The 21575-nt window shown below is 63.6% G+C and overlaps 1 protein-coding gene and 1 long non-coding RNA gene across 4 annotated transcripts in view; one reads left to right on the top strand and one right to left on the bottom strand.

Moving 5' to 3' along the window:
* Positions 1 to 521: 521 nt before the first annotated feature.
* LOC309613046 lies at positions 522 to 7751 on the bottom strand. 3 transcript variants are annotated; one of them, XR_014235492.1, is made up of 4 exons: positions 6502 to 7751; positions 3496 to 3562; positions 2265 to 3300; positions 522 to 1327 (listed from the first exon to the last, which is right to left on the bottom strand). It is a non-coding gene; the product is annotated as an uncharacterized lncRNA (long non-coding RNA). The 3 variants fall into 3 exon arrangements; XR_014235493.1 differs by lacking the exon at positions 2265 to 3300 and adding an exon at positions 1710 to 1892; XR_014235494.1 differs by lacking the exon at positions 2265 to 3300.
* Positions 7752 to 7882: 131 nt separating this feature from the next.
* LOC309613389 (uncharacterized protein) overlaps positions 7883 to 21575 on the top strand; it is a gene marked incomplete at its 5' end in the record, with an annotated part of 33822 nt that continues 20129 nt past the window's right edge. Inside the window, 2 exons of the mRNA XM_082360152.1 lie at positions 7883 to 7952; positions 8106 to 8618. Of these exons, the coding sequence (XP_082216278.1) occupies positions 7883 to 7952; positions 8106 to 8618 (583 nt within the window). The remainder of the gene's footprint in view (positions 7953 to 8105; positions 8619 to 21575) is intronic.

The raw sequence follows: 21575 nt of genomic DNA, 5'->3' as shown, positions 1-21575 counted from the left end.
ACCGGCTGAGTGCAGACACCCCCGAGTTGCTATAGGAGCCCCTCTGTGCCTCCAGGTTTGTGGTCTCGCCATCCAGGCAGGAGAGAAGCTGCATTCACAGAAGGTGATGCATTCACAGGTTCCGGGGATCAGGATGTGGACCTCTTTGGGGAGGGGCATTATTCTGTCCATCCCACAGGGAATATTGCAGCCACGGGACTGGGCAATGTGACACCCTCCCGAAGTCTGTGCCTGTGGCCATCCTTAGCCCAGAGGGGCAGCAGCTGCCTCCACCCCCCTCCTCCCTGCTCCTGCCTCTTCCTCCCCTCCCCTCCCCCCACTCCTGCTGCCCCCTCCCCGGCCTGAGTGGAGCCGGGTGTCAGGGTGTTGGGACAGATAAGGTTGGAGTTCATCATTCAGGTCCCTAAGAGAGCAGGAGCTCAGCCTTCACAGCCCAGGGGCCGTGCTCGGGTCTGGGTGGTCCTGCGTCCAGGTGGTGGGGGTCAGTGGGGAGACAGGGTGGGGCTGGACCCTGAGCTCACTTATCTTTTTCTGTTGTTTTTTAATCGAAGTGAAATGCACACAACATAAAATTAGCTATTTAAAAGCAAACAGTTCCGGGGCATTTTAGCACAGTCACAGCGCCGTGCAAGCACCACCTCTCTCTGGTTCCAGGACGTTCTCCTCCCCGCAAAGGGGGCCCGGTTCCCATAAGGTGGTTGGTCTCCCCCTCCCTCCGTCTGCTTGGTCTCGGTGGCTTCTCCTGCCCCGGTGGCTCGTGTAATGGGATCGCACGACACACGGCCTTCTGCGTCTGGGCCTGTTCACTCAGCACCGTGTCTCCTAGATGTGTCCACATTGTGGCCAGCGTGGCTGAATCCCTTCACTGTGCGGTTTGTCAGCCCACTGGCAGCCGGCGTTGGGTTTCCCCATTTGGCTGCTGTGAGCCCTCGCGTGTGAGTATCTGTTTGGGTCCTTGTTTCATCTGGGGGCACGTACCGAGGAGCAGAATTGCTGGTTGTGATGGTTTGACTTTTTGAGGAGCTGCCAGACGATTCTCCACAGTGGCTGTGCCGTGTTACATTCTCACCAGCAACACCTGACGTTCAAATTTTGCCACGTCCTCGCTGATAACAATATCACTTGTTATGTTCTGGTTTGGGGCTCTTGTTATTTCCAGCCGTCCCGGTGGTATGAGGCGGTGTCCCACTGCGGTCATTGCTCTGGTGACCAGTGACGATAAGCATCTTCCGTGGACTCGCTGGAGAGGCGTCTGACTGCTCAGGTGCTCTGATGGGTAAGCTGGGCTCCTCTTAGCAGAGAGAGGCCATTGCAGAGACTGTGTTGGCTGTTGCCGGAAAGTACAAGTGAAATATTAAAATAAAACCTAGGACTAATTTTGTTTTATTTAAAGACTCAGGATAGAGCAAAGTGAGCAGGAACAGGGTCTCGCCAGAGGGGACAGCGCTGACCGGGGACTGATGCTTCGAATGGCTCTGGATGTCTCCTGGGGTGGTGGGTGCCCAGACTGGGGTGAAGGGGCTTCCACCCTCTGACTGTGGCTCCCAGGGCACTGGCCCAGCCTTACCCTTCCCCACTCCAAATAAGACCCCAGCCTCACCTCCACCCCCAAAGCTGAACGTACATTGACATGGGTCCAGCCATATTCCCCCTGCCCCCCATGTGCTGCCCACCGCCCCGGCTGCCCAGTGGCCAAGGGATTGACTGACCCATTGATGAGGTCATCCATCCATCCATCCATCCATCCAGTAGCTCCTCTGGTGGGTGAGACAGTGATCCTATCTGGGGGCTTCCGTGGCTGGAGCCTCGGCCAGGGGCTCTGTCCACACCTCAGCCTCCTCACCACCCGGGAGGGGCTGTGGCCCCACTTCACAGACGAGGAAGCTGAGGCTCTGAGGTCAGAGTGGCCTCTCACTGCCCCGTCCCACCCAGGCCCCCGAGGGTCTCTCAGTGAGGCTGGAGCCGGGCTCTGTGGGGCCTCCTGGGCTCTGCACCCCCTCTCTTCCCAGGCTGGCACATGGGGTGGGATGCACGGGAGGGCTGCCTGCCCAGCCCTAGCCCCCCGCCCTGTGCCGCCAGGGACAGAGCTTCAGGAAATGCTCTCAGGCAGAAGCCACTTCCCCCAGGGGGCCGCTCAGGCTCCATTACTGTCCTCAGCGCTTCCAGGAAATCGCTGCTCTCCAGCAGCTGCTCCCGGCTCCCCTACCTCGGCTCAAGGGGTGAGGGGCGAGGGGTCCACTGGGCGAGGGACCCAGAAACCACACCTGCCTCCGGTTACCCGAGTTCCAGGGGCTCCTCACCGGGAGACGGTCCCCCAGGCCGGTCGCGGGGGCCCCTCCGAGCCCCGCAAGGGGCTCTGAGAAGGGAGCACCTCCACCCCTCACAGCCGCTCGGGTACCTCCTGCTCCGTGGGGGGTGGGGCCGGCTTTTTCCAGCCCACGGGCAGAGGCCCCTCCCACGAAGCGAAGTCCCCGCCTGCCCTTTCCTCCCCTCCCACCTTCGCAGGAGAGGCACCCTATTTCCCGTGGGACCGCTCACCTGACACCCCTCTTTCTCTGTAACCATCTCCCCTGGGTCAGCAAATCTTGTGGACAAACTCTCAAGGTCTGGCCAGGACCTGAGTGCCCCTCCCCGCTGGACCGCAGCCTCGCTGAGAAGCGTCAGCCCTGGTGGCCTGGGGCTCGGCGGCTCGACCCTGCCCCCGGCAGCATTCCCACCCGAGCAGCATTCCCACCTGAGCAGCACACCTCTGCCCAGCCCCACCGTAGGTCCGTCCGCCCTCCCTCCTGCCCTCTGTCCTCCCAGCGCCCTCTGCCTGGGTGCTCCTCCCCAGACATTCAGCCGCTGCACCTCAGACGTCCTTTGGGCCCCTGTTCATCCCCGACGGAGGCGTCCCCTGACCTCTGACCTACAAGCCCATCCCTTCCCCAAACTGCTCTCTCTGTGGGCCCAGGACCTCCTGCTTCTCTCCCCATCCTCTCTCTCTCCTACCGCCCAGCACAGTAGCCGCTGCTCACATGTGACCACTGAAACTAAGATTAATTGACTGACATCAAATCGAAGGTTCAGGTCTGCAGCCACGCCAGCCGCACCGTGAGAGCTCAGCAGCCACGTGCAGCGCGGTGGCCCGTGTGGGAAGCACAGCACATCCGGCCACGGTGGAATGTTCCACCGGACGTGCACGGCCAGCCCCACGTGGTCTCGGCGGGCGAGCTGCACATCCTTGCTGGTGAATGAATGAGGGAGGGTTGCCTTATCCATCCTCGCGCGGGAAACGCCGTCACGTCACCTGCCACTTTCCTGAGGACATCCAAAGCTCGGCACCCAAGGCAGGCGACACTGGGCCTGTCTTTCCTGCCCCAGTGAGGGGGCTGGAGCAGTGGCCAGACCGCAGGACACTGCCCAGCTCCGCCCCCACTGTGTGACCTCGGGCAAGTCAGCTCCCCCTCTGAGCCCCGCTCCTCCCCAGTAAAGTGGGCACAGCAGGATACCTACCTCTCAGGGATGCTTTGAAGATAGAGGTAACCCACAGAGAAGCTTCTGGAATAGCTGTAGATGCTGGCTGTGTGGATAAATGAACAGAGTACTCTGTCATCTGGCTTGGTCCTGGGACCTTGGGGACCCCTGGGTCGGTCCACACACACCACCCCTTCTCCGGGGAAGGGAGCCCCGTGCCCCGTCCTGGTCTGGAAGGGCTGGGCTGCCACTAGGAGGTGATTATGGAGGTGATTTACGGCAGCACCTGCTCCACACCCTCTCCCTGCCCTCATGGCCTAGAGCGTCACTCACAGGGTGGCCTCAGGGACAGGCCGGCCCCCACCTCAGGCCCAGCCAAGGGTCCCTGGACTCCCTGACCCTCCCTGCTCAACCTCTGTGAGTCCCCCTCCCCCGCCCACCCCATGCCCGGAGAGAGAAGGTGGGGTGGCGAGGGGAACGGCGGGTACAGGGGGCACGTGCAGCGCCAGCTCCGCTGCTGCCCCTCACACTGGCTGCTCTCCCACTGTCAGCTGGAGGACAAGTGGCTTTTGGGTTCCCAGAAATGCACTCAGATGGGGGCAGCTTGCAACCTCCCAGGGTCCACGCCCCGCACCCAGAGTGAGCCGAGGGCCCCTTGGCTGGGCTGGTGGCCCTGGGAGCAGGGCCTGCCTGGGCCTCCCAGCCGCTTAGAGCTTCCCAAGAGCGCTGGGCCCGCCTCCTCCGTCCCCCCACTCCTGCCAGCCCTGCTCTGCTCCAGGGCCCCTCCGCGGCACCCCACCCCCCGCCCCTGCGCTCCCGGCCTGGCCCGCATGGCACTGCTGGGATGCGCTGCCGTCCCTTCCCCAGCCTGGGCCGCTCTGGGGGGAGAGGCTGGATCCCAGGGGGTGATCCACAAAGAGCATCCCCACCGCACCTGGTCCCAGGGCTGGGCCCCTGCGCTCCGGGGCCTGGCCTGGGTTGTCATGGGGGGCTGGGCACAGGGGAGCCGGCTCTGAGAGGCACAGACACCCCACGTCCCTGGCTGGGCCAGGCCTGCGAGGCGGCACAGGGGACAGAGGGCTGTGAAATGGCTGCCCACACTCCGGGCGGGCACTCCGGGAACAGAGATACTAACTACCCCTCCCCCTCCCCACGTGAACCCTGCACCTAGCCTTCGGGGAAGTGGGTCCACCCCGTTATTGCCGTCCCCTGCCCTGGCCCTGGGGGACTCCAGGGGGGCGAGGAGACCTGCCCGGCCCACACATGGCGGGGGCCGGCCGGCCTCTGTGTCCTGGCCCCATGAGAACGGTCCCTGTGGGCTGTGCCGCCACACAGCCACGACATCACGCAGGCGTGAGCCGGGGGGTGTCCAGGCGTAAGCAGCACTCGGACCCGCGCGGCGTCCCGCTCACACGTGGCCCCGGCTGCAGGCAGGGTGGGGTGGGCCAGCTCGTCCCCGGGCTCCCTGTCCAAGGGGACCTGTCGTCATCGCGGGCCTGGCTCGGGAGCCTCGGGAAAACTGGCTGTTCCCTCACCACCTGATTTGGGCCCCAATTCTGGGCTAAAGGGCCAAGCGGAGGGGGCACCGGTGGCGCCCAGCCCGCTGGAGGCCAAGGATGGGGAAGAGGCAGCGGGCCTCGGGAGCGGCCGAGTCTCCCCAGGGCACCCCTAGGACCGGGCTGTGTGGCTCGAGAGGTGTCTGCTGGGCCGCCGCGAGGCGCCTCTGTACTGGGCTGGGCTAAAAATAGCAGGGGGATGGCAGGGCAGGGACGGCCGGTGGGAGGCCCGTGGGGAGGGGCCGGGAGGGGAAGAGGCCGGCAGCCTGGGCCCAGGACCGGCCGTCAATGGCGTTGGCGCTCCCACCCTGTTCCCGGTGGCCGGCCAGCCGCGGCCCAGCTGACAGGCTATTTTTTCCCCTGCTTGACTAAATATGGTCAGAGAGCACAGCCCGAGGGGCCACTTGGCCAGGGCGCGTGTTTGGGATGCTTGGCCGGGTATATAAGGACTGCAAAGGTGAGGCCGGCTCCTGATCCGAGGAGGGGGCCACGCCTGCTCTGGCCCCTCGGGTCAGCCCTCCCCTCCCCTCCCCTCCCCCGCCTGTGTGGGTCTCGAGTGCGGGCCGGCCGTTTGCCTGTGTGAGCCTGCACACCCCTGGGACCTTCCCCTTTTGTTCACCTGACCTCTACCTTGTGCTGACCCCGGCCGGGGTGCAGGGGTGCAGGAGCGTCCTGCAGACACAGCCCAGGCAGGGAGGGCTCAAGGTGTGCGGGCCGCGAGGTCGCTCTCGGTAACTCCGCAGAGCCTCCCTCCCTCCTTCCCTCCCTCCCTCCCTCTCCTTCTCTCTCCCTCTCTCTCTCTCTCTCTCAAGATCTCCCTCCCTGCTAAGTCTTCGCTGCTGAGGAGGGCTGGGGGAAGGGCAAGGGTGCGGAGAGGGGGGTGCCTGGTGTCTTCTTTCTTTCTGCCCCCCCCACCCCGCCCCCCAAGTGCGGACGCATCGGGAGCGCCGGCCTCCCCCACCCCTGCGTTCGCGATTGGCTCCGGGAGAAGGTGGATGGCGCGGCCGCGGCTGCAGCAGCGTCTCTCCGGGAGCCGCACGGGGCGCATCGTACCCGGGAGCCGCGACCCTGAGCCCGCGGCCGCGGTCGACAGCCCGGCTGGAGGGGCTCCGCGGTGAGTCCCGCTCAGCCCGCCCGGACGGCCCCCCGCAAACTTGCCGGCCGCCGCGGTGGGGGTGTGCCCGCCGGCGAGGTGGGAGCTGTGGTGCCGGCGCCGCGTGGCTCCAGCCGGGGGTGCTCTGGAGTTTTCTCTTGGCTCGTGGCATCGTCCGCATTTGGAAAACTGCAGAGCCAGCAGCCAGCAGGGCGGGGAGGGCGCGTCCAACCGGGAGGCAAGAACTTTGACATGCGGGCATTTTGCAAGGAAGCGGCGCCTCCAGATGGGGTGCGCGGGGGTCGAGGTGCTGGGGTGGGGGCCGCGGGGGCTGGGCGGAAGGTGCGATTAACCCGCAGCCAAGCGCAGCTCGGGTGGGAACGAGGCGAAACTTACCTTGGAACTTGCAGCAATAACCGTGGAAGCGCTGGGGGCAGGGGTCCCGCCCGGAGCAGGGGCTGCGGTGAGCCTGCCCCAGGTGGGGACTCCGGGCGTTTGCGGCTCTCACAGCCCGGGTCAGAGTGGGGAGGGTCCCTGTGCCCGACGGGCAGAGCAGGGGCGCACGTGGGCGGAGACTTGGGGCTGCAGGGGGGGCAGCCTGGGGGTCTCTTGCGAGAGACCCTGACCTCCACCCGGCTGGGGGCTGGGAGCATTCACAGCTGAAGGGCCTGGGCTTGGCACACGGGCCCGGTGCCAGCTCACTGCCCCTGTGGGGTCCCCTTGGAGGTGGCTGGGTGCTCCTTTTCTATCAAGGTGGGAAACTTTTTGAAAAGTGGCTGCGGTCCATTTCTGAGTGGATAGAAGCTCGCTGGGGCTCTGGCTGGACCTGGGGTGACTCTCCTGCCCTTTGGGGCTCCCAACTTTCCCCTGACCTCCAGGCACCACCCATACGAACGCCTGGGGGTGGGGATGGGGGGGTCCTGGGCCTGAGCCTTGGCCATGCCTCCCATCCTCTGAGGCCTCACTGGCCAGAGGGCGGCCAGGAAACTTAGACTTCAGACTCCAGTTATCATGCACGGTTCTCTCGAGGCGCTCTCCACCCTTGGGGGGCTTGAGGAGAAGCCGGGGGGCCCAAGCAGCTGTCTCGGTTGCCCTTTATTTATCCTTGGCTCCGTGAAGATGACAAATGGCAGCAGCCCCACGGAAGTGGGACATCACTCCTCCGTGTCTTCCTGCCGGGTGGCTCTTTCCTTTTAGTGGGGGTGCCCCTTGAAGCCCTGATCATGCCTCCCCCCCCCAGCCCCCCCCATATAAACTCCAGCCCAGCTGTGCCCAGGGCTGCTGCCAAGCCCAGGGACTTGAGAAATCGCCCAGCTGCTTCTGCACGAGGCAGGCTCTGCAGACACTGCCCTGCCCCGGGTGGCAGCAGCGCTGGACACCCTCTCTGGGCCCACCCTCGCAGGGATGGCTGGGCTGCCCGGTGCGGAGGGGCGGGCAGGGTCACTCCACACTTCGTCTTGCTGACGGAGGGAGAATTACAAGTCCACTTGGGTCCAGGGCCTCCTCCTCAGGCCGGGGTCAGCTCCCAGCCACACAGGACCTGGGCCCAGCAGGCAGACCCTCTGTGTCTGCACCCGGTCGGCTGCCCGCCCCCAGCGAGCGTCCGGCAGTCAGTGACGTCCTCCTTCCATGTCCTACCTCCTCACCTGTGGGTCTCACCTGGACCACGGCAAGGCCTCTGTCCCACGCTGCTCCTGACACCTTGTGGGCTCCTCTGTCCTCCCAGCGCAGGCTGGGGCTGGGGTGGCTTCCCTTCCTGCATGGGGACCGGACCCCAATGACCCGCTACTCTGCTACAGACTCTCGTGGTGTTCAAACTCCTGGCTTCGTGGTGGACGTAGAAGGTGGTGGGGAGGAGGGTTCTCCACGTCTCCATCACAGGGAAATTTTGAAATGCTGTGGAAAACAGTATCGATACAATTACGTATTCCAAAGTGCTTAGTTGGCCGCTTGCTAAGTTTACTTAAACCCTGTTTAACAGGTTCATTAGAAGCGGTGAGCACTGGGGAAATTCATTAACAGGAAGGCAGCCCCTGCGTTTGACTGTAAATTGGTATTGATCAGGCCTGGCGGAGGCTGGGCACAGGCCACAAAGAGCCAGGTGAGGACCAGTCGCCCTGGGCGCCCGTGTGAGCCGTCCACTGGCGCAAGCATCGCTTTAGGTGGTGATGCACCAGGAGTGGAGGGGAGAGGAAGGGTGGAGGAGAGAGAGAGGGACGGAGGGAGGGAGGCAGAGGAGCAGGCGGCCGGAGGCGGGAGGCCAAGCCGGCACCAGTCCCTCACCGGGCTGGGCGTCTGCACTGTGGCCAGGCCGAGGCGCCGAGGGAGCTGGCCGCGGCCCGGGCCACTTCCCGGCAGCTCCCAGCCGCCCTGCGAGGACGCAAGGTCCACCTGCAACCGCGCTTCTCATGCACATCTTCAAAGACAGGGGCGTGAGCCCGGCTCTCAGGGGCGCTGGCTCTTGGGAGGCCGAATCACCAGGGACCTGCCCAGGAAGCCGCCCAGCTGCCCAGGTAAGGCCTGTCTGCTTCTCGGTCGTCTGCGCTTATGGCCAGCAGTGCTGAGCTCCCTGTTGGCTCTGGCCACCCTGCTCCCTGGCCACTCGTGGAGGGGTCCTCCTGAGCGGCTGTCTCTGTGCACTTGGTCAGGATGGGGACGCCCAGGTGGAGAGGGAGGGTGCCGGCGGGGCCTCGGGCACGGTCTCTGGGAGGGAATGACACATCCTTCCTGGGGTGAGGGTGGCAGGTGGCCGCCTGGGTCCTTTCTTGTGTCGTTGACGCAAAACCAAACAACTGCAGGGGCGATCGGAGGGATTCTTGAGACTTTCTGGAGTTCATTGTCTGCTTCTGCCCTTCCTGACCGTGCACGTACGTGTGCGTGTGCGTGTGTGTGTGTGCGTGTGAGAGGGAGAGGGAGAGAGAGAGAGGGGAGGGCCGAGGTCAGACGGGGCTGGGGGCCGCGGGGCGGGGTGGGCTGGCTCCAGGGACTGGGTCGGGGGGAAGACCCACGGCCTCTGTGCAGCCTTCTCAGGGGGACCCTTCCCCAAGCGCCACAGCTGTGCCGTTGAACTGCCTGCTTGGGAAACATACTTCTTTATGTGCCCATATGGACCTGCTAAGCTATGGAATGTAAAGAAGTATGTATTTCAGGTCAGGAACTCTCTCACTGGAGGAAGGGGGCAGCGCGCGCCTGTGGGGTCGCCCGGGGGACAGACAGGCCGGCAGCTGTGGCCGGGCCGGGCCTCGGTGGCAAGCTGCCTGGGCGTCGGTGGCCAGCCTGTCCCCTGCCGGTATTGTTCTGTCACTTTGCCTGTGTCAGCAGGTGGAAGCGTTCGCCAGACATTAAATATTCAGCGTGCTGACTGCAGCAGAGGGGACGTGGCCCGTGGCAGGCGTGGGGTCCCCGGGGGGCGTGCAGGGGCAGGGGGGCAGGGCAGCGGGGCTCTGGGCATCACTTGTTGCCACCTGGAAGGGTCATTTGGCAGAAGAAAGGGCTGTTTGTGTGATGGGGGCAGAAAACTGCTCAGAGGCCAAGCAAAGTAGCCTGTTCCCCAAAGGACGGGCCAGCTGCCCTGAGGGAAGGGGCTTGTGCGGCCACGTGCGAGAGGATCTTTGAGGGAAAGACACTCGGTCTTGGCTCTCGGGCCGCCTGCGAGGCAGAGCACCCTGTGGATCAGCCCCTCGGCCCCAGGCCCCTCTCCCTCCTCTGAGATACCCCGACCCGGCATTTCGAGGACACCTCGGGCGCCTGTGCGGCTCCCACCTGGGCCTGCCTCCTGCCCCCCACACCCCGCCAGGCCTCACACTGCTCTCTGATTTTAGCAACTCCAGCTGAAAGCGCTTTGCTCTGTGAAGGATGGTGGGGTCACGCTGGTTGGCATCATGCAGACCAGGACCCATCTCACCTAGCCTGCCGCCAGCCAGGTCGCAGTCAGGACAGGGGCTGGGGTGACGTCCTGTGGGTCCCGTGGCTGGACCGTGCCCACCCAGGCACTGGGGACAGTTGCTGTGGCCGGCCCTCGAAGCCTGTCTCTGCAGTCTGAGTCCTTTCCTGGCAAGGCAAAGGGCAGGGGGCCCTGGGGGCAGCTGGCAAGGGCTGGGGGGCTGTGGGACGGGGTGGCCCTGTCAGTTTCTGGCTTCTGGAGTGGCGGCGTCTGCAGCCGGGATGAGGCCGGCGTCCGCGCCCAGGGCACGCTCTCCACGGGCCTCGGGGCCATTTTTCCAAAGTGTGTGTCATCCCGCCTTCCCTGCCATCCCTGGCACTGCCGCCCGGGCCCACGGCAGGTGCCCCAGCCCCTCCTGCACCCCGACCTTTGGCAGGACTTTGGCTCTTGGGGGGGGGGGGAACAGGGAGGAGGGAGTGAGCAGGCCTCCTCCTCCAGCTGCTGGAAAGGTCTGGGAGCAGCCACATTCCCTGAGCCACTCAGGCCCTTCCTCGGAGCTGGGGACAAGGAGGCGTGGGCACTTCCAAGCTCTCATGTGGCCGCCACCTCCTGGGGAGTTGACTGTAGTTGAGGGTCTGACCCCGCTTTCAAGTCTCCCCGCCTCTGGCCCCGATGACCCCACAGCAGGGAAGTGGGACTGTCCTTGGGCACTGCTCTCCTCCCGGCCACCAGGCCCAGAGGGGTCAGCGCCCGGTAACCCCAGGAAGGTCACCTCTGCCCTGCTTGCTTCCAGCTCCGGCCACAGGGAGGGAAGTAGCCGGCCACGGCCACTGAGGCCGGCCGCAGACACGCACTTGCTTCCCCTGCGCACATCCCGCTGCACATTCAGGCTTTATTGCAGGATGTGGTGTTTAAATAAAAGCATTAGTGTTTTGGAATTAGGTTTCACTGAGCAGTAAAACTAGAGAGTTTGCAGGGAGAGAGCCGCGGCCTTCTCAGCTGTAAATCACGTCAGGTCTCTCATCTGCCGAATTAAAAAGGGACGCCACTGGGAGGCCTCCCTGCCAGGCCCCCTCCCCGGCGTGCGCCCCTCGCCCAGTGGCCCTGCTGCCTTGCGGCGACACTGACGGGGCTGTGTTTTCTGTATTCGAAGCTCCGACTCTCGGCTTTCCGGGGGAGGAGCTAGGGACGGTCCCCCAGGCAAGGATGGCATTCTTCTGAGTGGGGTCTTTGGGCCTTTCTGTGTGAGGGAGGGGAGAGGCCGGCGGGAACGGTGTCTGTGCGCCACCCAGAGGGGCTTTTGCTGGACAGGGCACCCCCCCAGACACACTGCCGCGGGGGCTCTGGGACTCCAGCGGAGGGAGGGGAGCCTGGGGTGAGCTGGATGGGTGAAAGCAGGACAGCCCCACACTCATGGGGCTCGCCCGCCAACCTGGGGCCCCGGGTGGCTTTGTGTGGCTGCGGGGAGACACCCAGGTTGGGCGAGGTGGCCGGTGCCCCTTTCTCTGAGCTTGCAGAGGGGTAGGTCCTCAGGGAGCCTCCCGGGTTTCCCGGACACACTCCAGGACTGGCCCACGGCAGTCCTATGGCCGCCCCAGGTTCCACTGGTGCAAACAGTAGGTCCGAGAATTGTGGAGCTCATCAGTTCAGGGCCAAATTAGTCAAATGTGTGTACGCTATGGCTCGCAAGCTCTAGCCATGCTCCAGGTGACGCTTCCACACCGGAGGGAGAGCGGGTCTGAGTCCGGGGTGAGGGCCAGGAGGGAGGGCCAGCCCCGTCATGCTGCATGCGTGCGCGTGTGTGCTCGGGTGAGCTCGTCTGTGGTGTGCACGGAGAGCAGGGTCTTTTTTTTTCTGGAGCCAGGTGGCCACGTACCTCGTCCCTCGAGGCGCGGCTTCCAAAGAACACCTTGTGGCTCTGGTTTGATGGTTCGTCAAATGCAAGAAAGCACTAGATGGCAGGAGGCTTTCAGAGGGGGAGGCCTTGGTGGAAGCATCTGTGAAGGGGTATTAGCGATCTCTTTTACAGCCGTCGGCCCCACGTGAAAAATGTTATGAAGAGCAAACTGCGAGTGAGATGATTAGATTGACCTGCAGGACGGATGCTTGAGCTGCCGTAGCCCCAGCCCATCAGAGTGGACACTGCTTGAATGGCAAATTTCTCACCCCCAAAATGTCCTAAATGAAAAATGAGGGAACCTGAGTAATTTGGGGGCCAGGACTAGGCGGGAGAGATGGGCTTGGAGCTGTTTGCAGGCTGGGGAGGCGGGGGAGTGGGTGGGGCCAGTGGGCGGGGCCAGAGGGCGGGGCCGGCATGTTGCATTAATTGCTGCCACCTTAGCATAAAGGTTAACCGTGGTCCTGTGTGAGCGTTGTGCTGACTCAGCCTCGCGCGGCTGGCTGCACGTCCCGTTGCAGAGGGCCTCCTACCCACTGCAGCTCTGCTCCTGCCTTTGACGTCCACTGCTTCTCGGGGTGGCCATGCCTGGGGCTCCCGGGGCTTTCTGAGGGACCCTGGCCTTGCCCACTGTCCTATCAGCAGCCGGCCTCCCGGATGAGAAGAGGCGGGTGTGACTTTCGGGAAGGGAAGGGGCCCCCAGCACAGCATCAGCAGCTCCCAGAAGCTAGTGCTGTTCGCTCTGGCCCGTATTCCGCTCCGGGCCTCTCTCAACTGGCCCTGCAAGGCCAGGGCCTGGCCGGGCGGCGCCTGGGCTGCCCTGGGCCGTGTTTTTCTGGCTGCGCAGTGGGGACTGCTTTAGTGCTCTGAGTTCCAGGCCTCTCTGACCCCGGGAAGGCCCGGCCCGCCGGCAGTGGGGGCTTGGGGGGCGGAGCAGTGCAGGCTGCTGCAGAGCTGCTGCCCAGGGTGCTGCAGTGTGGAGGTGCAGCTGCGGGCAGCGTGCAGGGCTGTGCATCTCAAGGGCAGGGATGAGAGGGCCGCCTCTGACAGCCCCGCGGCTGCTCCTTAGCGGGAGAGACTCAGGCAGCGGCTCTGGCAAAGGCACCAGCTCCCTGGGCCCACCCACCCAGGTCTTCAGAGGCCCCACTGACTCTCAGGAGAGCTCTGCTTCCCGGGCTAAGGGGGGTGGTCCGACTGGGTGCCAGTGAGGGCCAGCGATGCTGGGCACAGGGGCACCTCCCAGGCCCCCGTGTCCAGCCCAGCCAGAGAACAAAGGAGAGAAGGCCCACTACACAAGTGCTGCTGGGAGGGTCACTGGCTTCTCCCCATCCAGGGCGACTCCCAAAGGACCTGGTGGTTGTGAGTCTGGGGGCCCCCCACCATGGGGTCAACCCTCTAGCGTGGGATGGGTGCCAGTGAGGACGGCTGGGGCCAGAGGCAGGTGTGTGCGCGAGCCAGTGCGGGAGGACTCTGTGGGACGGAGGGACGGTGACCCGGGTATTTTTAACAATAGGGCGGGGAGAGGACAGCTGTCCCCGGATCCTGTCACCGGTACTCGTGGGGACTTTTGGAGGTTGAAGGACACCCAGGACAGACATGCGGTTCTGGGTCCCATCCCCCTGGCAGGCCTGCGCACCGTTGGTCATGCCCACATATGGCGACCGGGCTGCGTGTCCCTCCAGCCGCCTGTCTGCCGTGGCTGGTATAAATAGTCCACATTCTCAGCTGTCCCGTTGCAGAGGCTGAACTCGGATGACTCCGGGCGGGGGAGGCCCGGGGCGGCCCCCTCACACCCCGCCCGCCAACGAAGTGCCCGGGATCGCAGCTGCGGTGGCAACGACAGGACAGGCGGTGAGGCTGTGAGCTCTGCCCCCGCCCGTGTTTTGTTCTCCCCTCGCCACCTGCCCCCTCTGTGGGCATCAAATCCAGTGGCACCTGGAGACTCCGGCTGTCTGCATCCAAGGCCGTGGCAGAGCCTTTGCCCACTGAAGGGCTGAGGAGGGCCAGGACCCCAGCCCAGGCTGGGGCTTCTGTGTGGGGCGGAGGGGGCTCAGTCCCGCAGCAGGTAAAGGCTGGCGCTAGGGTACCCCGAGTCCCCACTCCCTGTGGTCCCGCCTCATCTGTCTCTGGCCATTCCCTCCTGTGCTGGACGTGGCAACATGCCCCAGAGGACTCACAGCCAGTAGCTTGTCTCTCCCTTCCCCGGGGGAATTTCCTTTCTCTCCATCTTTAATCCAAAAAGTGAATCTCTAACAGTGGAATTTCAAACTGCCCCCCCAAGGCCGGTGGAGCAGATGACCCTGAGTGAGGGAATATAGGGCCTGCTGAGTCCCCCTCGAAGCATAGGTGCCAGTCCCGTGGCCCAGACTACGCTTCCGCGTCTCCCCATCCTGAAGATCTCACCAAGCTGGGGGGGAGGGCAGAGAACTCGGGCAGAGTTTAGGGACAGATAGCACAGGCGATTCGTGTGTGCGGCTCGGGCCTTCCACCTCGTCCCAGGCCCGTGGGCCACCGCACCGGACCTCCAGCTAGTTTATCTGTGTGGTGACACGGCCGCCCCTGCACACTGAGCCCTGCGGTGCCGGGTTCACCTCTGCAGGCAGATGGGATGCAGTGGGGCTCCTGCGAGGCCCTGTGGTGCCGAGTGCCTTTTTCTTACCTCTGGACACATCGGCCGTCAATTTGCTCCGGAGCTGCCACCCCCTTCCCTGACCTCAGGGCTCTCACATCTGATTCTCAGCCAAGCTGCTCTCTTTCCTCAGATCACACCAGCTTTTACCCCGGCCCTGTCTTTGAGATAACAAGACACAAAAATCTATCTTGCCATTTTTGCAAAGGACAGCAAAACAATCGTGCGTCCCCTCCTGCCCCCGTCTCCCGTCGCCCCGTCCCCCCTGCTCTTTGGGTCTATTTGAGGTGAAATTTATCTCTAGGAGGGGCCCATCGATTTGTTCTGCTCTTTTGTTGACAAGTTTATTAAAAACCCGGGCAACTCTGTATTAAACTTTTATCAGCGTTGAGAAATAATACCTTTTTTTTGGAGTAGACAGAAGAGTTATTGAGCTGGGCTGACTGGGTCTTGGTCGGCATCTGGCTGGGGTCAGTGCTGGCGATAATAAGAAACAGGGTGGTTTTGGGGGGCGCGGGTTCCTTTTGCCTCTTCATTGTGGGTGTCCCTCGAGACTCCCCTGTACGGTCCCAGCAGCCCGAACAGAACCCCCGGGAAGGCTCCTTCGGCCGGGGCTGCCCACACTCCCAGGACTAACCGTCATTCTTTGCCGTTTATTTCAGTAATTAACCAAAATCTGGAATTAAAAATTAATTTAGTGGTGAATCTGAGTGTTAATAGGTAATGTTGCCACCGAAAAATATTAGGTTGTTGATGTTTAAAATTTTAAAACTCCGTAGTAAAAAACCCAAAACAGATCCAGGTATGAGTCGGTGACACCCTCCCAGGTCAGGAGGGGAGGGAACCTGGCAGGGAGGTGCTGTGGCCGGCAGCCGCTCCCGCCCCCGAGGGTGTGCGAATGGGGCTGGAGGGGAGGGGGACCGTTGTCTTGGGACACTGGTCTCTGTGATGACTGGGGTTGGGGGCGGGTAGAGCTTCATCCCTGCCCTGTGGCTTCTGAGGGCAGCGTCTTGGGCCTCAGGTGTGTTTGGGCTGTTGGTCATCCTTGGGCAGAATTATGTGCCACCTCTTCACGAAGGATATTGGCCATAGTGCCCACTGTGAACCTTCCTCTGGGGGGTATCCTCTGCCCTAAGCGGACGCTGTTCTCTGAGGTCCTGGGCCAGGGCTTGTGGGGCAGCATGGGTGAGAAGCTGTCCGTCCACCCTTGAGGGGCAAGTGGCCAGGGGACCCTACTGAGCTGTGACAGTGGTGACAGGGCATGGAGTGCCAACGACTAGGGGCTGCATGGTTCTGGCCAAGGAAGCCCCCACGGGCTCCCAGCTTGGCGTGTAGCGCTCCAGAGCCCAAGGTCACCCTCTGCTCCACCAAGGTCAGACCTGGGGACCGCTGGGGGTGCAGGGGTGGCCCGGGGTGGAATTCACTTGGCGAGGCTGTGCTGAGTTTAGTGCCTGCTCGTTGAGTCTGCATTCTGGGTCTGGGGCCTTATCAAATGCAGGAGGACTTCCTGGATGAGGTGGCTGCCACGGCTCAGGGCCTGGGGGTGTCGGCGTGTCACCGGCCCGCTGGGCAAGGCTGGCCGGCGCAGGCCAGAGCCTCCTGCAGGCAGTGAATTTTGGCGAAATCTCGAAAGGAGCGCTGGCCTTTGTCGGAGCTGTTTGCTCCGATTAGAACTAATTGGACACATATCGCATTTTTCATAGCATCTAATTTTCTATTGATTTTAACGGGGCTGCTGGTGTTTTCGGCAGTGATTCCCCGCATCTTGTATCAGTCGCTGCTTGAAAATGCTGAGTGTACTTCCCTGTGTGGAATGATTCCATCAGCAGATGTTTTAAAACCTGTTTAATTGTTTGGTTCATAAAATGCACAAACTGTATTAGCTGCAGCCTCGTTCTTTCACACCCTGGTAAAAAGAGAGGCAGAAGGGCAGGGGTGGGAGGGGCTGTGTCGACGAAACCCCTGCCAGCTCCAGCCGCGGCCCCGCTTCTCCGGCGAGTGGTGAATTCACCAGAACATGGCCGTCTCCGTGCCAGGCCCTGCAGCCATGGCCCAAGGGCAGGCCCTGCCCTGGGCAAGAGGCGTTGCTCACGTGAATGCAGAGTTTGTGACGTGATTGCAAGTCACCGAGAGGGCTTGGCAGTGGCTGGCGCTATAGGGTCAGAGGCCCTGGGGCAGCCACGTGGTGAGGGGAGGTGAGTTCAGGGCCTGAGGAGGAGGAGTGGGGGCCTGGGGGGGGCTGGGCTCGTGGGGCACCTGGTCTCTGAGCCACGGGCTGCTCGGGAGCTTGGGGCTTGTGGGACATTAGCATTTGGAATTTTCCAGATAGAAAAGAAAAAATACTGCAAGGAAGTTGGGATCCCCAATGGTAGGTGAGAGACCCCAGGATGCAGCGGGGAAGGGACGCAGAAATGTCTGCCAAAGTGACTTGAAACAACCAACCAGGGCGCCCGTCAGAGAAGCAGGACAGTCAGGCACCTGGGCTGCAGGCGCGTCTCACAGTGGACCCCACTGTGCTGGGACACAGCCCCGTGTGCCCTTCAAATGCACAATCAAGTGTGGTAATCACGTATTCAGCAAAGTATTGCTGGAACATTCTCTGGACAAGGGCATGGGGGTCGAGGGGAGGGAGAGGCTGGACATCCATCCACTGCCCCCAGGAGAGTGGCCTGGGGGCAGGGAGACGGGTGGGCTGAGTCCGGGTAGCAGGCGACGCCACCCGAGCCCCCGTGCCCTCCTAGCTGGGACTGCACAGGGCCGCAGGCGGCGTCCTCGGTGCTCACACCATGCAGGCACGTGGTGGGCTGGGGCGAGCTCGCTGAGACAGCCCTGGCCCCAGGGCCATCAGCCGTCACCCGAGGTCACTCGGGGTTTTGCAGCCAGCACCCTCACTGTGGTGCCCACGGGTCCCTCACTGTGGTGCCCACGGGTGAAATGTTTGCTGTGCTCTTCGGCAGATGCAGAATCTCCCAGCTCCCTGTAGAAAAGAACCGGGGCTCTGGGCCAAGTCTCTGGCCTGGTGTTCTGCCTTCTCCTGCTTTGGTTTCCAACGGCCTCAAGCAGGGACCCGGCCAGGCCGGAAGTGGAGAGAAATGTGCAAGGGGAGTGCCAGGGAGTGGAGAGTTTGATGCGGAAGCAAAGGCCTGGCATGTGGGGACCTCCCTCCAGACGCAGTGACACATGGAGAGAAATCAAAGAGCAATGGTGGGCTGTAGGGACGCGCCGGCGCAGGGGATGCGGGGTGGGGTGTGTGTGTCATGCACCCAAGTTGGTGCCGGGGCCTGGGTGGGACTGGGAAGGACTTACCCAGGGCGACGGTAACGGGGTGCAGCTGCCCGGCCCTCTTCCTCTTCCCCTCGTGGCGGCCAGGGCGCAGGGCCGACGGGGCGATCCCGTTGCTTGTCAAATCTTCCGCTTCATTAGGAACTTCGACAGCGGCGATACATGCGGCCGGGTGGCTCCGGCTGCGCCGTGTCTTCACCGGGGCTGGGGGCGGCCGCTCTGGGGAGCCTCAGGGCTGCCCCCCATCTCTGTGCTCCTGGAGTCAAACCAAGAGAGGTGTTTGCAGAGCCGGGGTCCAGCCAGCCCCTCTGTCTCTGGGGCTGAGCTCTGCCGTCTGTCACGGGACGTGAGGCTGAGAGCGCCTGGCACCCACCCCTGGGCTCCCCGCGAGCTCTGGGGAGGGGGTCTCGAGGGGAGAGGCCAGGGCCACGCGCAGAGGGGGACCCTGCGGCACAGCCCAGCTCAGCTCTGGGGAGCGGGCAGCGCGGCAGGGACGGGAGGGGAAGGTGGCGGCCTGCGTGGCGGGGGCTGAGGTCTTGGGCGTCCTGGAGTGGCCCTGGAGGGTGGGCACCGTGCCGTGCCGCCCGTCGCCAGCGCCCGAGCATCTGCGGCTACAGTGTCAGGAGGCAGGGCCAGAAAGGGCCCCAGGGAAGAGGCAGCGGGCGGAGAGGGGGCTGCAGGGGCGAGTGCGGTCACCCCGCCCGGCCGGGCTGGTCTGTGCTCAGAGGGAGGTCCACACACAGGGCGTCGCGTTCCCGGCACCCCCCGCCCCTGCTTGACTCCTGATGAACTGGGCGCTGGCAGGACAACTAATTTTCTAAAGAGGAATCTGTCCCCTCCAAGTCACTGAGGGTCATCAGGCAAATGTGGCCTGGGCTGGCCCCGTGCTGGCCTCACACTGACCCAGGGGCAGCTCCTGGGAGCTGAGGGGACCACCCTCACACCCTGACAGGCTGTAGGTCCCCAGACCAGGAGCCCGGGCCCTGGTGAGGGTCCTCTGTGTGGGTCCCCGTCTTCCTTCACGTCTCCACACAGGGCTGGCTTCCCTGAAAGGCTCGAGCCCCCGTCCAACCACAGCCCCCCGCCGTGGGGCGGAGCCCAGCCACCCATTCCGGGCCGGGCTGGACTGAGGCCCCTGCTCAGCCAGCGCCCAAGGCGGGACTCAAGGGCCGGTCCTGCCTCAGCTGCAGCTGGGGATGTGATGGGGGGGCAGGGGACAAGGGCCCAAGACTGCGGGATCCCGGGCCCCCAGGATGTGCACCCATGAGGGCAGGTCCAGATGCTGGTAGCTGGGCCCCAGGACCAAGACTAGCGGTGGTGCCGTGGGCGCCGGACGAAAGGCAGGATTGCTAAAGAATCAGTGAGTGAACAGTGGAGGGAGGGGAGGGGATGGAGGGAGGTGCCGGGGGGGGGCAGGGGCGTCAGCGCCAGGAACAGGGGCTTCTGCCCCCCACCCCGGCTTCCTCCACTGGTCCCGACCGGGGAGTGCTGGTGGGCCAGGAGGGGGGGCCGGGAGCGTGTGTGTCTGTGAGCATGTGAGCTTACGTGTGTTTCTGAGAGTGGGTGCGAATGGTCTGTAAAGATGAGTTTGTGAGTGTGTGTGTCTACGTCTGGGCATGGCTGGGTCTGGCTGTGTGTGTTTTGGGGACATGTGTCTGTGTCTCTCTGTCCCCGTGTGTGCTTCTGGGGTGTGTGTCTTTGTGTGTTTGGGGTGTGTGTTTATGTATCTGTGTGTGTGTGTGTGTCTGGGTGTGTCTGTTTCTGGTGTGTGTGTCTCTCTGGGCTTATGTGTGTTGCCTGTGTGTCTGGGGGGTGTGTCTATGTGTCTGGTGTGTGTGTGTGTCTGTGTGTCTGTGTGTCCGGGGGGTGTGTGTGTCTGGGCGTGTGCGTGACCCTCACACGCCCGCCCTCGCGCGCCCCTCCCACTCCAGCTGCGACCGGCAGAGCCTGGGGGCCCCTCAGCGCAGGTGGTCTCAGGGAAGGGTGGGGGCGTGGGGCCTGGACACCCCGTGGCCCCCATCTCGTCCGGACGTCGCACGGAAGCCGCCTTCGTCGTCGACGTCGCTGTTTCCCGTGGACCCGGGACCCAAATGCTTTGCTAAAGCTGGTAAAATGGAACCAAATCAACTGTTCAATGGATTTGGTCCCCTTCAACCAGCTGTAGCTGCGCATTGATGGCGCCGTTGGCCTGGCGGGAGGACACGCGACCACACGGGCCCAGCTCGGCCGGGGAACCAGGACGCCCCTCCTTGAGGTGGGTTCCTCGGAGACGCCGTCCCCTCGAGGGCGATGTGGCAGCAGAGCTGTGGCTGCCCGGCCCCTGCTGTCCTCGCCAGTTCACCATGAAAATAAATGTCCGTTTTCACACCAGAGCGTCACCTGAGAGCGTGTGTCCAGGAGCCTGCACGGCGTGGGGTCTGGGGTTGTCTGGGGTCTGGCGCCTACGTCCTGCCCATCCCGGCCTTGCTCTGCTTCCTCCTTCACAGCAACCTCGGCCTAGGAGAAGTGCTGGGCATTGATGACCTTAGGGATGCAGAGGGTGGTGGCTGGGGGGGCGGCCCGCTGAGTCCCTGCGCCCGCGTGTCCTGGTGTCACTTCAGCCGCCCCATGTCCTGGGACGGCCGGCTGCTTGGTCACCGGGCTCCTGACGGGGTTCCAGGACGGATGGGAGAAGCAGGGCCTGGGCCCGCGCTGGTGAGCCTGCTTTGGAAACCCCCCCAAACTGAGGATCTGGGGCTCTTGGCCTCCCGTGTCCTTCCTGCTGAAGCAGCTCTCAGTTGGGTGTGGAATCCTGCACCCGCTGGGGACTCAGGGGCCACCCCTCGTCCTCAGGAAAGGAAAACCCCGGGCCTGCAGGTTGCCGCCCCCCACAAAGCTGGCTACCGCCCCAGAAGCTGATCGGTTAGCTTTCAATTGATTTAGATACAGCTCACATCCATCTCCCGTGGTGGCCGGAGCTGTCAGCAGCCCGGGAAGGGAGGACCCCTGCCGGTGGGAGGCTTTTGTGCAGATACTGCGCCCAGACCAGGGGCCAATTTGCTGGCCGGGCACCTGTTCAGGAAGCCTACAAACTGGCAGAGGCCCTTTGAATACGAGCCATCGCTTGACTCGGGACATGACGCTGGCCGTGGATGGGGACACCTGGTCCCCCAGGCCCAGCCTGTCCCTTCTTTCCTGTCCCCGCCCACGCTGCCCGTCTCCCCTGCGGCGCCTGTGGTTCCGATTCTGACCCATGTTGACTCTGCCAGTGGTGACGGCACCGCAGCTGAAAATCACTGCCACACAGGGTCCCCACCCCAGCAGGCAGGGCCTCAGAACAGACAAGGGTCACCCCAGGGTCCAGCCCAGCCACTGCCCCAACTGGCCGGGCGCCTGAGCCCCAGGCCCGTCCCAGCTCCCGCCTGCAGCTCCCCTGTAAATGCAACGATGCCCCGACCCCCACCCATAGCACGGCCCTCAGCTCGAATCCCTGGAGACGGGGTGCTGCTGGTTCCCGGCCCGCCCACCCAGGCTGCGCGGGGTCGGGACTCCGAGAGCTGCCGTCCTGGCCCAGGTCAACTTCTGCTTCATTGACCGCGGGTGACCACACAGGTGCTGTGGATTAAATGACCAAAAACACCACCAAGCCTCCGCCAGGCCGAGCAGGGGCCAGCCAAGGGCCGACAGCCCCCCAGCGGCCGCGGGCAGTGTGCGGACAAACAGGCGTGGGTGGGTGGACACCGGAATCTGAATCTCATATCATTTTTACCGGTTGTGAAATATTATTCTTCCTTTGATTT

Source organism: Balaenoptera borealis (genome assembly GCF_965194805.1).
Source record: "Balaenoptera borealis genome assembly, chromosome: 16".
Lineage (NCBI taxonomy): Eukaryota > Metazoa > Chordata > Mammalia > Artiodactyla > Balaenopteridae > Balaenoptera > Balaenoptera borealis.
The sequence above is the reverse complement of the archived record's forward strand: the minus strand, read 5'-3'. Positions and strand labels throughout refer to the sequence as shown.